This window comes from Macaca fascicularis, chromosome 11 (assembly GCF_037993035.2).
Source record: "Macaca fascicularis isolate 582-1 chromosome 11, T2T-MFA8v1.1".
NCBI lineage: Eukaryota > Metazoa > Chordata > Mammalia > Primates > Cercopithecidae > Macaca > Macaca fascicularis.
This window is the reverse complement of record NC_088385.1, coordinates 31261803-31278570: the sequence shown is the minus strand read 5'-3', so window position 1 is coordinate 31278570 and position 16768 is coordinate 31261803. Positions and strand designations below refer to the sequence as shown.

The following is a 16768-nucleotide window of genomic DNA, read 5'->3' as shown; positions in this document are numbered from 1 at the left end:
ACTTACTTTGGTCAGTTTAGCTATTTCAAGAACTATGTCTTAGAGTATGTATTTATTGTATAAAACCAAGACTGTGGAGAAATAGGAACGCTTTTACACTATTGGTGAGAGTATAAATTAGCTCAACCATTGTGGAAGACAGTGTCGTGATTCCTCAAGAATCTAGAACTAGAAATAGCATTTGACCCAGCAATCCCATTACTGGATATATACCCAGAGGATTATAAATCATTCTACTATAAAGACACATGCACGCATATGTTTATTGTGTCACTATTCACAATAGCAAAGACTTTGAACCAACCCAAATGCCCATGTATGATAGACTAGAAAAAGAAAATGTGGCACATATACACCATGGAATACTATGCAGCCATAAAAAAGGATAAGTTCATGTCCCTTGCAGGGACATGGATGAAGCTGGAAACCATTATTCTCACAAGAACAGAAAACCAAACACCACATGTTCTCACTCATAAGCGGGAGTTGAACAATGAGAACACATGAACACAGGGATGGGAACATCACACACCGGGGCCTCTAAGGGGGTAGGGGGGGCTAGGAGAGGGATAGCATTAGGAGAAATACCTAATGTAGATGACAGGTTGATGGGTGCAGTAAACCACCGTGGCACGTGTATACCTATGAAACAAACCTGTACATTCTGCACATGTACCCCAGGACTTAAAGTATAATAATAATAATAATAATAATAATAATAATAATAAAAGAAAAATGAGGTGCCATATATTTCAAGTGAAAACTCTTTGCATTACTGTTAATAACTGCATCTGCTTAGAAGGGAATTAAAGGTATACTACTTAACCAATAGAAGTTGCTCAGACTCAGGGTGGTTTTACGTCTGTGAGTTTACTACATTCAAGATTGACTTTTCAGCTATGCAGGTACAGATTTATCAAAATACCAAGCATAGATCTTTTTCTTAAGAGAAGACTTGAAATAACTCAAGTTCATAAAACTGACCATAAAACCTTCCCCTATGCTAGAAACAAATCACAATCAGAAAGCTGCCTAGTGAGCAAGGAATTTGAACAAACAGAGTTAGATTAGATAAATGTTTAATGGAACTCCTTCATTAAACAACATTTCATTAAACATCTGTTATGTTTCAGGCTTATTCTACATACTGAGAATACAGCAGTGAACAAAACAAATGAGGTTTTTTCTCTTTTAGAGCTTATATTTTATAGTAGGGGAAAAAGATAATTAACAAGAAGTTTTGTCTGTTTTATTTACTGATATATCCCCAGCACTCAGAGTGCTACCTGGCATATGTTAGGTATTTGATGGTATTTGTTCACTGAATGAATAGTGAGTGATAAAAACATTAACATAATTTCAAAGTGTTTTATGCACTAAGAAGAAAAAATTTAGTGACATTATACAGTAAGGTTGGTAGGAAAGAAGATAGCTAATTTATATTGGGTGGTATGGTAGATTAAATAATTACTGAGCAATTATTTAGCCATTCTTTTTCCTCACCTCTGTGGGATAAATAGGCTTTCTCACCCATTGATGTTGAGCTTGACTGTGTGACATGCTTTGGCTTCATGGTATATGGAATGTACGTCCCTGCTTCTTGACCTTGAACTTGACCATATAACTTGCTTTGTAGATATCAGCAGATAAGGCACAATCAGAAGCTTGCAATGTTTACCTGTTTGGACTTTCTCTCTTGCACTCTGCTACTGACATGAGAAGAACATGCCTTGTTCACATCATCACAGTTTCCTTTTGAGTTTTGGAAACTCTGTTCAAGTGGCTTAATTTCTTTCGCTAAATTCAAGGGCTTTCATTTTTGAATGTGTATGCTATTTTCAATAATCTCTACTGATGTGTGAGTCATGAATATAAAAGGAGTGAATGAACCACACTGCACACTGGTGGAAGAAGTGAAAGAGATTCTTACTAACTATGATTATATAATGATGCAGAAAGGTATATGTAAAGCTGTTCTTGTTGTTCTTAACAGGATTGTTAAGTAACTTAACCAGTAAAACCAACTAAGAGCAGAAGGAGAGGGCATGTTTGTTTAGCTCCATGGCTAAGTTCCACCCCAGACAAGATATTTTCATTTTCAACACATGATACATAGGAAAAGGAAAATGTGAACCACAGGAATGGAGTAAATATTGAGGACAAAAGCAAAGTGTTGAATACATTATAGTCACACTAAAGCTTAAATGAATAAGTACTCTAAACGACAAAGGAAAAACTAAGCCATAAAGTTATTTTAAATGTCAAATATCCCCACAGATGAATAAAAAGTATACATTTAAATTTTTGTAAAATGGCAAAGAAGATATGATTAATATGCTCCTAGTACAAGGTATTAATCACAGTATTCTGTGATACACAGCAAAATACTGTGATATACAGCAAAAATTAATAAAAAACCATAGTGAAAAGAATAGTGGGACTATTTTATGACTCAATCTCAATGTACACTGCTGGATATAGGGCTTATCTTGGAATATTTTACTTCAAATCAAATGTTCATAAAATCATCCCCACATTGGAAAAAAAGTCATCTGGAAAAGACTCAAATGGGTTGGTAGAATCTAACTTTGCAATTTAGTAGTATAATGTCCTGAGCCACAACCTTCTCTAACAACCAGAAAATCAAACATATGTTAAGAACCTGTGAAAACAGATACCAGAAAACCTGTATACTTATTACAAAGTTAAGATGGAAATTTCTCCTTGTTCAAGCTTAACATATGTGACTTAATTTGATAAACAGTACTCTGCTGTCTAGTTTCTCATTGTTTTCTTCAGTTTTATACTAACAATCAGAGTTGAAAAATAGCAGAGGCCATGGATAACAGGTTCAATAGCAAGAAAACGGGGAGGAGGAGAGAAGAAACAGATTAATTGATTACAGGGACAATAAAAACAGGGAACAGATGATGCCAAGGACTCAAGAAACAACGGAAATCTAATCTAGATGAATTTAGTAGAAAGAAATTTAAGCTCTTTTTTTAGTAAACTTTGTGGCCATCATTCTATGAAAAAAGTACTATTACTAACATATATGAAATATCCCTGAGTAATCAGGGGGAAACACTGTTGATTAACACAATCATAAGTTTAATCACTAAAATTTACAAAAAACCCTACATACATATACACACACATATATACACACATATATACATATATTTGAATATATACCCTATATATACCTATATATGTGTATGTATACGCTATATATACATATATACACACACACCTTAAGAACTATTTTTAGTACAACTACATAGAACCCAAAACCTAATCTATCCAAAGTATCGCATATCCTCTGAACAGTGTTGTATAACTTAGGCATTAACTGTAGAAAATCTCAGATTACTTGAAAAAGAATGATATTATGGTGGCCAAGTTGCAAACTTTCTACAAGATGATGAACCTAGCAATTGCTAATGTTCTGTTCTAGTAAGAATGAAACCCACCTAGTTTAACTTCAAAGGATCAGTTTTAGAATTAGCCAAAAGACTAAAAAGCTGGAAAAATATTTCTTCAGTAACCATAGCAACTTGGGAGAAATTACGAAAGAATGTAGTGGCCATTTGTAATGTTTTCTGATTTTTGATATCCTCCCTATGTTTAAAAAATTTCCAGCCTTATGAGGTATGATTCCCCTACATAAAACCCAGAAAACTCAATTATCTAGCCTGCTCTGCTCCTAAGGCTCCACTAACCAGAATCAAATGTGCAAGACTTTGATTCATAAATGAGGAATTAGAGGTCTCTGTATAGCATCTATTTTGCTCGTGAGGATGATAATAGAAGTATCCAAATTTGGGAGATGGAAATGATTGAACTATACAATAGTTTTTCCTAGTGCTTGATGGGAATGTGCAGCAAAGAGTGGTTTATCTTTAGCCAGTTTTGCAGTGTAGTTTTTGCTATTGTTCATGGAAGCTTAACCTTGGTTTTCCAGCCCTCTAACAACTTGGTTGCTTACCTAATATCCTTGTAATAAACTCCTCTGCTGCTTAGCCAGATGAAAGCAGCTTCTGTTATTTAAAAGAAGAACCCTGGTTGATAATATAAATTGGTTCTAGAAGTGGTTGAAGACAATATAATCTCAGGAAAATCAGAAAGATTTTAGTTACCTGGTTCTGTAAGGGTTGATGGCTGTAAAAATCCAGCTGGTATTCTTTAAAAAATGTAAAATGTAAAAAATGTAAAATGTAAAAATGTAAAATCTGGTAGTTCATAGCGTGCCATAGCAAAGTAACAAATAATTAACTACAGCTACTTGAAATAAAGTGACCACTGAAGGCAAGACTTTCAGTGGCCCAACATTTGGATTCTTCTATTACCAGATCCAGGGGCTATGGACATGGAAAAATATGAAGACCATGAAGAGTTCAAAAACAAAATTAGTTTCACACACACTAATTTCACACAACAGCTTAAAAAAGATAATTAAAGTCTTGTGATGCTAAATTCTCAATTCAAGCAATAATCAAGGCCACCATTTACTCCGTAACATTGCTCCTTGAAAGGTAAAAGTCAGTGTCTGTGAACAACAGTGTCTGTCTTCTGTAGGCTACGAATGCTGGTGGGTTACATGGCTTTCAATGTTATGGGACGCTGAGGTAGCAAAACTCAAGTAGACACACCTAATTATAAGAAGCAGGAGGAAATGGTAATCAGAATGCTCTGACCTACAGGGACATTAGCTTTGGGTACTTGATCAGATGAACCATATGAACAAAACTGATTGGCATCCCAAAAAGTCCAACTTAAAATTATAAAAATATCCAAACTTAATGAACAAAGGCCTGACATGAGCTACTACAACAAAAATTTGTAATGTCTTCTCCAATGTCCAGTCCTGAGTCAATTCACATGCCCAGAGTTTTTTGAGTGAAGAGGAGATTGCACATCCTTGAAAATGTCTATTGCAATACTATCACAAGTAAGAGACTGTAAATCTTCAGTTTGGCCTTCCTCATCTAGGTAGCTCCACTGGAGAAAGGGAAATATCAGGTCTTTTGTGTACCAGTGTATCATAACTCTGAACCAAGACTAAAACTGAAGACCTAGAATACCGCCTTGTACTACTGGTCAGAATGGATGTTATCAGAATCAAATGGTGAATGAAGTTTCCATCTGAATTTGTCTCATACCTAGCCCAATTGGGCCTTACACACATAACATAGTTATCTCCAGAGTATGCAGTAGACATTGGAGGAGAGTGATTTATAAGAGACTTAATCAGATAGTGATTTCAAATGCAGCTGCTGTTATAGATGTGAATTTAAAAATGTACATCTAGAGCTCTTAGGACCAGGTATACAACTATTAATCTGGCAAATGCTTTTTCTCTGTATCTCAATACACAGAGAACAACTATAACAGCTGTATTTATATGACAGGTACAATAGTAAACCATTTCATCTCAGGGTTATATAAATTATTTGGCTCTGTACCACAATATATTTCACAAAGATCATTAGTGTCTCACCATCATATATGACAACTACATTGATGACATATGTGTCCAGAACCTAGAAACCAGGAAGTAATAACTACTCAAGAATCTTTGGCAAAGTATACCTATGAATTCGGTAAGGTGGAAGATATAGCACATGAAAATGTAAGAACTATACTTCTGTAAAATTTCCGGAGGTCCAGTGATCTTGCGTATACCAGGATAGACTTTACAAAGTTAAAGGCAACTTCCTGCATGTTACACCTCCTACTACTAAGAAAAAGAGGCACATTGTTAGGTGGAACTTTGTGGTATTATACATTGGTTTGAGAGTCCTGCTTTGACCTATTTATGAAGTGACCTGAAAGCCTCCAGTTGTGAGTGGGACCCAGAAAAAAGGAGGCTTCCTTGCTAGTCCAGACTATAGCGCATCTACCTGGCCCTAATTAATGAGCAATAGATTCAATGGGTGTTAGAAGTTTATTGAGATGCTATGCGGAGCTTGTGGCAAGTTCTAATAGAGGAATCCCAGTAGAAATCTCTAAGGTTTTGGAACAAAGTCATCAGACAGGAAAATCTTATCCCTTTGAAAAGCAGCACTTAGCTCATTCCTAAGTGTTATTCAACATTGTATATTTGACTGTGAAAAAACAAATGTGACCTGATCTGCCCAAAATGAACTTGTTTTAGCTGATCCACCAATCTATTAAATCGGGCATGCTCAAGTAGAAAGCCATATCAAATGACTCTCATATACATGGACAAAGATTCAAGATGATTATGACAGCAGAAGTTGAATGATCAGACCACTCATGCTCTCAGCAATACTTGTCTTGTGGTTGGGTGCCACAAAATATTTCAGGTCATCCTCTCTGTAGACAATGAGTGAGCATATTTTTGTTTTTATAAGTGATAGCTTGATTTATAAGTGATAGTTTCTATTATTATTTTAGTTGATATTACTGTTACTATAAGTAAGTATGGAAGAAGAATGTATTTTGAAAGTTAGGTTTAAATATTGGCAATGGCTATATATTGATGTTAGACAGCCAGGTAGTGTATGTTTATTATGTTTTCTTGTTTTAGTACTTTTTGAAAATCTTTACATGTTGGGGCATATTCCATGCATATAAGTCCTGCCCCTCTAAAGTACAATCCACAAACAGTATTTTCTTAGCTGCTTTTGTGTTCACTGCACACATATAGGCATGTGACCAAAGTTCTACTTTTCTTCCCAGTTTATCTGGGTCTTATTGAAAAGGCACAAGTTAGATGGAGCCTGTAAAAACAGAGAGATATACTAAATTCCTGTTAGTGGAAAAACTAAAAATTCCTAAATATTATATGACAAAGAATGCGTAAATTATTCAATTGGTCTTAAAAATTTACCAAGGAAGATCCTACAATCTCACCGTATAGTTTGTAGTCAAACAGAACCAAGTTAAAATCTTGACCCTCTTACTGATCTTGGGGAGTTATCTAATATCACTGACTCTCAATTTTCCTTACCTGTAAAATGAGGTCTTATTTTAGGGTTGTTGTGAGGATTGAGAAAGTAAATATAAAGCACCCACTATTGTATCTTGGACAAACTTGGGACCCAATAAATGGTGTTTTTTTATATTTTTTTCTAATATAGAACATTTTACTTAATTTTACTTAACTTAAATTTCCATTAAGTTGAGTATGCATGCATACTCAACTTAATTGGTATTTATTTAGTTTTAAGGTGATACTGTAGTACTGTTTTCTGGGAGTCTATATTGCTGAGTTTTTACAGCAAACAACTCTTTCTTAGTTGAACATGTTCACATCTTTGAAACTCTTCCTCAAGGTTGTATCTTTAATAGTTCACTCTGAACAATGATTTCCATGAAACTGTCATCATCTTTTCCTACATAAGAAACAAAAACAACATAGTTTTACAGTTAAAGCATATAATAAAATATAGTGGTGACATGTGGGCTCACTGTTTTCTTGGCCAGTCCTTTTCCATATTACTGAGTACCTCCAGCCCTTCTAGTTCTCTTAGCTGTTCATGTTACAGCTGTAACTCTTCACTGGTTCTAACTACTGTGGGCTTTAATAATTTTCTTCAGATATTGGCTTCATCCTAGATAGTAAAGTGAAATGGCTAGTATACAGGAAGTTGACAAGGGCCATTGGTGTGATATAGTAGAAAAAGACCTGGATCAAGTCTTAGCTATATGCCATTATTAGATGTAATCTCAGAAACGTTATCTCTATCATCTGGATTTTCTGGTTTACAAAATAATAATAAACATGCAAGTGATTATAAATTGTAAGAGTCAAATAACATATAAAAAACTTTATAAATTTTAGTTGCTAAACAAATATATATCATTATTAAGAATACTAGGATATAGGCTCTCTTTATTGGTTATTTTATTTGTCCTTGTAGCCTAAGCACAGTGCTCCAACTATTAAAGGTATTCATAATATTTCTTTATAGAATGAAAAAAAAATTTATACTGAAGCTTCTCCATACATAGCTTAAGATGGGATAGTGAAAAGTATACACAGATGCACACTGTGTAAATATATAGATATATATAGACAGATTAAGATGCAGGCAATTTGTAATAACACTTCATTCTCCATTTCCTTCTAAACAGTTTAATAGTATGGACTGGAGTGAGAACAGTGAAGGCAATGGTGGGCCCTTAATAAACAGCTCACAAATAAAGGTCCTTCAAACAGACACACACACATACACACTTTCATATATACACACACACATACATACACCTACACGTTCACACACACACACACACACACAGACATTTTTAACTTCTAAGGGTGGCTGAAGGGCTTTATCAATATAATAAACCAAAAAAAATTCCCTCCATGTCTGTTGCCCCCAATAATCTGAGCTTTATGAGCCCAGATATTCTAGGATTGCATCTAAAAGGTATATCAAGAATCTAGAAAATAGACTTATTTACAAAAATTTGTATATATACATTTGCTTATTCTTTTAAGAAACCAAATCCTTTGGCTTCTCACAGACTATTTTTCCTCTTTTTATTATATAGTCTAGTCTACATTTTAGTTTTCATTTGACAGAAACCAGAAGTCCAAGCTGATCATCATAGTCTTAAGTGATCTTCCAGAATTTTGTTGTCAATTATTGTCAGCATAATGCATTTGGTCTTTATTCAAGCACTGTCATGTGCCAGTGGTGTCTATTATTGCTTCAAGCTATTATTTTGACCTCATGTAATTCCTTAAGGAGTATGTTCTTGTACTTTCCTTCCAAAATAAGGCTTTAAGCTTTAAAAGACATGGTGCTTCTGGTCTTGCACAGCTTTTTTGATCTACCTCCTGGGTTCAAGTGATTCTCCTGCATCAGTGAATACATGATTTTAAAGTTAAATCATTTTACCAACGAATAAAGTTAGCTGCCATTATAGTAATTCAAGAAGTGATTATTTAGATGAACAATTTTGAGTCATTACGTAAAAACAGAGATAAACATTTTCATATACTAGATGCCTCCAAAGTCTTTATGCTCACTGTACCTTGATTAGAATCCATCCAAAAACCAATGAAAAATACCTCACTAACTACTACACCAAACTAGTTTTTACGTGTACATGCATAAATTTACATTTTGATTTTAAGTTAAACCATATTTTATATTCCTTGCTACAGGAATAATGGGATATAATCTAAGCATTGGGCTTTATCTTTAACATCATCTCAATTACCACAGTTGAAATGGAAATAACGAATAGGGTGGTCTCACCAAAGTGTGTGATTGTCCACACATCAGTAAGCTTTTTCAAGATTGTTCTTATGCAAGTGAGAACAGCAAAACAAGAGAGATCATCAAGAAGACTGATAAAATATAAAGTGGGAGATAGCAATAAATTTGGTTTTAAAGTATAATTTGTGAAATAAGCTGTTAAAGAGTTTAAGATAGAAAAATAGTGAATAAGTTTTAAAATCATAATTATATTAAGCTTAAACAACTATAAAACCTTTAAAATCTGTTTACTTCATTGGCTTCACTAACCTCTCTTTCAAATCAAATTTCCTATGCTTTTAATTTAAGGAGAAGGATAAATTCGTGACCTAGTTGAAACATCATTTGGCAAGATGGTTAGTACTGGCTATTTTTCTAAATCCAAATATTTTTCCATTTGTTTATTGTCCCACCTGAAATGGATACAATTATACAACTTTGGAAGGTAAACTTCTACTGATTTAAATTACAATATAGCTTATGCAGAGAAGGCTAAATTCCCGTTGGCATCAAAAAATGAGGTACACCTGAAAACAGGCAACAATGAATGTGAGGGTATAGTATGATTTCTAATATGTGTTGGTTACATAAAAGCATTTTCAAATATGAGACCCAAATGAAAAGTTACAAGGGCAGATGTTTTAGACCACAGATGTTGAATTGTTAATGAGCTACTTCTTGCACATACAACTACACAGCCTCCTCCAGATTGGATAGAAGAGTAATTAGGATGAGAATGGGGCAGGAGGCTAGGGAATGCCAGGAAAGTGACATTTTTCTACACTAATGTATAAATGCCACATAATGTAACTACTATGATGCAACTGATTTATATCAAGAATTAAAAACCTCTCAAGAGGTTTATCAACTGTCAAGGAAAATGTTACTCATAGTCTTAACAGAAATTTAGGACTTTAAAAGTCATTAGAGGTCAGCTAGTCAGATTTCCATATTTCTAAGAAGAGAAAGTAAGGGACCATGAGATATTAAATAACTTATATTGAAATAATGGTTTATTCAATTAACTGTGTAACTGGTCAGAAAATAAGGGAAGTTCATTTTGTCTAAATATTATCTTTTAATAGTTGGAGATGCAAACGCCCAAGAATATTGCAGCAAAACTGGATTAAAAGAGCCCTTTTATATTTAAAAAATTCTGACAATGCCTTGACCACAAAACCTTTGAAGTAAAGAAAATTGCTTCTTACTCTTCTCTAAAACCTAAATTAAAAGGATATTCTAAAGTGAAGGTTATTTTCCTGGAGGTGATTTAGAAAACACAGGCAATAATTTTGTTTCTTAAGAGGAAAAATAATATTTTATTACATTTGGATGAGATTTTATTTTTTAGGAATCACTGCTTGGCTGTGAGTAGTTGTTGCTTGCTGAATGTTATTCACACTTCCTTCCTCATAGCAAACTCATGTGTAACAGTCTTAACTTGTGGGATGGGTTGGAACTCTTCGTTCTAATGCAAGGGCTGTCAGTCGTTATAAACCACAAATTGTTCCTCCCTAGGGAAGTGTCAGGGATGTATTCTTTACCATCTCATTTTTCTGCCATCTCCATTTATAAAATAAAGTTTATGGCACTAATGATCAGATACGATGTATTATAATACCTTACCTGGCAATTAATACATAGAGAGAAATCTTCTCCAGAATAGCACCTAAGAGACTTCAATTGTCTAGTTACCCTGAGGCATAATAAGCGAATAAAAATTTTAAAGGGCTGAAAGGAAGAAACTTTCCTTGCAAGATAATTTTGATGATTTAGGATGGGAGTTGATAAAGATTCTTCTTTAAAGAACCAGATAGTAAATATTTGGGGTTATATGTCCTGATGGTCTCTCTTAACTACTCAACTCTGCTATTGAAGCATGACATCAGTTAGTGGACAATACAAAAATGAATGGATATGAATGTGTGTTTCAATTAAACTTTATTTACAAAAGCAGGCAGCAGGCTGGATTTGACCCATGAGTTGTAGTTTGCAACTTCTATTACAGAATTTATAGTGATTGAAGAGAGTCTGAAACCAAAATTTTAATTTTAATAAAATATGATATGGTCCTTCAATGCAAATCACTGTACTAGCAGGTACCTTGCTGATCCACAGAAAGATTAAATATATTTTAAAACCTTTTTAGGTTTTCCTGTTTGCCTTTTCTTCTCTATTATATAAGTTATATTGGAAATGTCTAAATCCATTAAAAATTAGATAATTTCTGCCAAGTTTGATGGAAAATTTATGAGTGTTGAGGCCACAGATTATCTTTTTGATTCCACAGTAAAGTCAAAAATTCAATGTAATGATCTTTTTTTTTTCCTTGGGATTAGCATGAGAGATTTTTCAGAGAAATTTCTAAAAAGATTATGAGGTAGAATTCTTATAAGAAAGGCATTTTTATCACTAAAACTAATTCATCATTGATTTAAATTATTTTTCTGGTTGATCATTTTAAAAGCTCTCCTTATTTGGATATTTTCATTCCATAGTAATTTTTGGTTATGATTATGACTCGGACTAATATTACAAGTACTATGTATCTGACTTAGTAAATAATTTAGGATGTAATTTGAATGTAAATTATACTTTACTTAATTAGTACATGTACAGGTATCCCCTTTGTCCTAAGATGTTTAGACCAGACAAATACTAGGTTATTTATAAAGTTTAGTGAAATCTCTATTGATTTGACACACAAAAATTGGCAAATAGCATTTAAAATTAAAATTTTCTCAGTAGAATTCTAACTTCAATTCTAGTATAATTCTGAGTATAATTTTACTAAACAGGAATGAATAACTTATTAAATACATAATTTCAGAGACACAGAAAGAGCTATGTAACCTTATATAGCAATTTATAAATCCACTGTGTTTATATTGTTAGATAATCCATGTTATTTGAAAAATTAAGCATTTTGAAGTTTTCATTCTGTGTTTTTCTGTCTTTTAAAAGTACAAGACTAAAAAAAAGACGTACTGGAAAAGTCTTCATTTCAAACTTTTAGTGAATTTTGTAAAAGTACGATGATGCCTAATGAAAGACTATTAGGACAAAAGACATAAAAGGTAGGACCTAATACAACAGTAGACTTCTTCCTTCAAAGATTTTCAAAAACTTCAAGAACAGAATTTCACAGACTGAAATTCAAGCTCAGTTGGAAACAAGGTCTATCGGGCTTTTAAGTTGTCTAATGTTGAAAATCTCAAGTTGACTCTCTAGTTAAAAAAAAAAAAAAAAAAAAAGTCCTGGAGAAGGGAAAGGAAAATTTTTGTTCTGGAAATGTGTTCTTCTCTGATGTAAATAGAAATCCATCTTCCAAAGGAAGAAGTAGATGTGAGTTGCCCTAACTTAGTCTTTTGGAAAACAGACAAGAAGATTATGAATTTACTAAAATACTTTTGTTTTTCCTAAGTATTAGTTTATAAACTCTGAGATACCTTTTTTGTCTATGAAAATATTCCAAACCCCAAGATATTCACAAAACTTCACTCAAAACACTGAAATACATTTTTGGAAAAGAAGAATATAGAGAATCTCAATTTTTAAAAATTTACGTAAGAGGTCTAGTAATTAGTTGGTGCTTTCATTTCAGATCATTTATTGACTTTCTTTTTTTTTTAATAGCTTTTCTGTTTGGAAAGATACAAACATTCAAATATTAAAAATATGCCACAGTATGTGTTATTAATGAAACTTTAAAATCCCAAAGTGTAAGTAATAAATTTCCTACAAGTATACCGATTAAATCAGTTTTAATATTCTGTAACAGAAGTGAAATAAAATTTTAGAATTCATACTGTAAACTTCAGAGGAAGTAGAACACCAAACACTATTCTAAAGAGCACATTTTTAAATTAGCAACAATAATGCTGCTAGTTGTTTCAATTTTCTGTAAATAACATGGTAAAGATGATAATTAGCATAACACATATATTATTGAGTCCTTACTATAGCTGCTATTTTATTATATGTATTAACTCATAACAACTCTGTAAGGTAAGTCTTAAATTTATTCTCCTTAATATATAAGGAAACAAGCAAAGAGAAGTAGAACTTCAGTGCAAATGAAACCTAATGTCATGGTTTCTTTGCTGTTATTTTAATAATGTCTCTGCATGTGGTAACTGATTTACTGACTAATACAAGTGAATATTAGGCCTTTAGTATGATTTGCAAGACCACACAGACTAAATGCCTGAATTCATTGTCAGCTCTTTTCAAAGTTAATTTGCTTCATGGGGGGACCAGATATCTCTTAAAAAGGCATTTCTTATTCTTATTATAGGCACTTCTTATGGTAACCACGTAACTCCCTTTGACAAAAAAGTAACATTATCTTTAAAATTCTTTTCTTTCAAGAAAAATCTTCCATCTCAACCGAAGAAATGTTAGTCTAAAATAATCTTATGAATGAGTTTGCTTTGTTATATAATTTCTCATTCAGATTTAGAACTCAAATAAGGATTGGTACTAATAAGGATTGATATACTATTAAGACAAGACACTAAAAATGTGGAAACAACTAAATATCCATTGACAGATGAATGGATAAAAAATGTGGCATATATGTACAACAAAATACCACACAGCTTTAAAAATGAAAAAAATTCTGCAACCCTTTGATTCAATATGGAACAGTATGGATGATCCTTGAGGGCATTATGCTAAGTGAAATAAGCCAGTCACAGAAAGACACAGACCGCATGGTTCCACTTATATACAGTATCTAAACTAGTCATATTCATAGAATCAGAGTGGAGCGGTGGATACCAGGGGATTGGGTTAGAGAGAAACAGGAAATACCCAAACAACAGCATAAAGTTTCGGTCAAGCAAGATGAATAAGTTCTAAAGCTCTGCTGTACAACACTGTACATCAATAGTCAATGATAAAATATTATAGACTTAAAATTTGAAAAGGAAGATCTCATGTTAAGTGTTCCTACTAAGATAAAATAAATAATTTAAAAAAGAGATGATAAAAAAGGATATACCCACAAGAAGTCTTGAATTTATTTGATACTTAAGTTCTTTCACAATTGCAATCCCTGTATGCATATAAATGTACCTGTAATTCCTTTGCTGAACGATTACTTTTGAATAATATTATTTAAAATAAACTCTTTGTGGGTACATATGGAAGTAGGAGTTTTCTGAGCACATAATACTCCTTGAAAAGTCAACTGACTCTTTGGCTCAGAATTTACTCTTTAGAAGGTTAGACATCTATCAGGAATTTGAGTGAAAATGCTTTTAAAAACACTCTGAGGTAAACTGTACAAAGATTTAATCCCACATAAAATGTTTCTGTGAAGGGTTAATTTATCTGGAAAGACAGCAAGTTTTTACTCTGGTGACAAATTCTCCTTTGTTGAAACCTAATTGTAGCCATCAGGAGGTGGGGATTTTCTTTGTATCATACCAAATTTGACTTCAAGTTAAGAGCATTGGATGGCTGGGCATGGTGGCTCATGCCTGTATTCCCTGCAGTTTGGGAGGCTGAGGTGGGTGGATCACTTGAGGTCAGGAGTTCAAGACCAGCCTGGACAACATGGTGAAACCCCATCTCTACTAAAAATAAAAAATAAAAAAAATTAGCTGGGCATGGTGGCAGCTGCCTGTGATTTCAGCTACTCAGGAGGCTGGGGCAGAAGAATTGCTTGAATCTGGGAGGCAGAGGTTGCAGTGAGCGGAGACTGCGCCACTACACTCCAGCCTGGGTGACAGAGCAAGGCTCTGTCTCAAAAAAAAAAAAAAAAAAGTATAGGACTAAAGTAGTGTCATGAGCTTTTAGTTCACTTCTTGAACTGCCAAATGCAGGATAATATCTTATCGTACGTTTTCTATTTATTTTGCCATTTTGACTACCAATTAAGTTTAGCTATGTGTCAAATTACCTCATACACACAGTTTATGTTTGTTTTGTTACATTATGTAATGCAATATATGTTTGCAATATATTATATATTTACACACAAATACTTAAATATATTTATATAATATATAACATACACTAAGCATATTTTTTTTTTTTTTTTTTTTTTTTGAGACGGAGTCTCACGCTGTTGCCCAGGCTGGAGTGCAGTGGCGCGATCTCGGCTCACTGCAAGCTCCGCCTCCCGGGTTCACGCCATTCTCCTGCCTCAGCCTCCTGAGTAGCTGGGACTACAGGTGCCCGCCACCGCGCCCGGCTAATGTTTTGTATTTTTAGTAGAGACGGGGTTTCACTGTGGTCTCGATCTCCTGACCTTGTGATCCGCCCGCCTCGGCCTCCCAAAGTGCTGGGATTACAGGCTTGAGCCACCGCGCCCGGCCAGCATACACTAAGCATATAAAGAAAACATCCTAAAACACTGCATGTGAAAAATTTTATTATATATTTTATTTTATATATATATTTATTACAGAGAATATTACAATAAACATCTAATTTTAAAGAGTTTCTTATTTTGTGTATTGCTTAGAGGACTGAAGATTTGTTGAAAAGACAACAAATCAAGTTAGATCCATTATCTTCAGCTACTGCTCAGAATAACATTAATAAAACCACATTGTATGAAAATGTTATTTGTTTCAAAGCTTAAATATGCATTCTAAACTCTTACAAGCATATTCTGAGTTTTGGTTTTGAAGTGGCACTATGGCAGAAGAGCCTGAATTTGCTAACTGTAATTATGTCCATTAGAACTACAGTGGTGTTAATACAGTCAGAAAGCTTAAAGGATGCATATACATGTCTATAAATAATATAAGAAATTAACAAATGTATGGCAAAAGATTCTAAAAATGTAGAACTGTCTATTATCTTTGTGAGTAAAGCTAAACTGGAAATGCTATAGGTTATTTCTAGGAGTCTACCAAGAAATTATTCACTGTTGCTTTTTGCTGACAGATGGGATTTATGTTTATAGACATAACTATCAGAATATATAATTATATCAGAAAATATCCTCAGATGAAGATTCGTAAGTTAGATGACAGAGGACATTTTAAATATTTTACAATTTCATGGTATTGTATGGAAGTCACTGACTGAGTTTACTGAAGTACAAATTAAAACTCTTCAGGAGATACTTACCCTTTTCTGTTCTTTTATATACTCTATCAATTCATCTCTTGTTCTTTTCACTGCCTCTTCCACAGCCTTTTCACTTCGTTTCTGCTCTTCTATTATTGCTGCCTTAACAGTTTCCTGTTTGTGGGAGAAGGCAAAACAGTCAGGGAGGTAAGCACTATGACATATTTGTGTCCATTTTGTATAAACTAAAAATCCTCTTCAGCGGGTTTCAGCTCATTCTATTCAAAGTGTACCTTTACACAGGAATAAGAACTTACAAAATCTTTTGGGATCTTTTAGAGATTCCACAGAACTCCCTTTCCCAAACTGAGTGAAAGGGAAAGGAATGGAATATGCCATTTATTGCAGGGAGTGCCTGACAGACTCCAATGGCTTCCTTACCAACCTTTCATTTGATGTTTACATGATTCATTGCCTTCCTGTATTTTGCACTATCCACATAA

At 33.6% G+C, this 16768-nt stretch overlaps 1 protein-coding gene across 30 annotated transcripts in view; it reads right to left on the bottom strand.

Annotated features, from left to right (window-relative positions):
- Positions 1 to 16768, bottom strand: part of CCDC91 (coiled-coil domain containing 91) — a 373101-nt gene that overhangs the window by 44085 nt on the left and 312248 nt on the right. For all 30 annotated transcript variants that reach the window (XM_005570456.5, XM_065523945.1, XM_065523942.1 and 27 more), the window contains one exon: positions 16326 to 16439. In XM_005570456.5, the coding sequence (XP_005570513.3) occupies positions 16326 to 16439 (114 nt within the window). The remainder of the gene's footprint in view (positions 1 to 16325; positions 16440 to 16768) is intronic.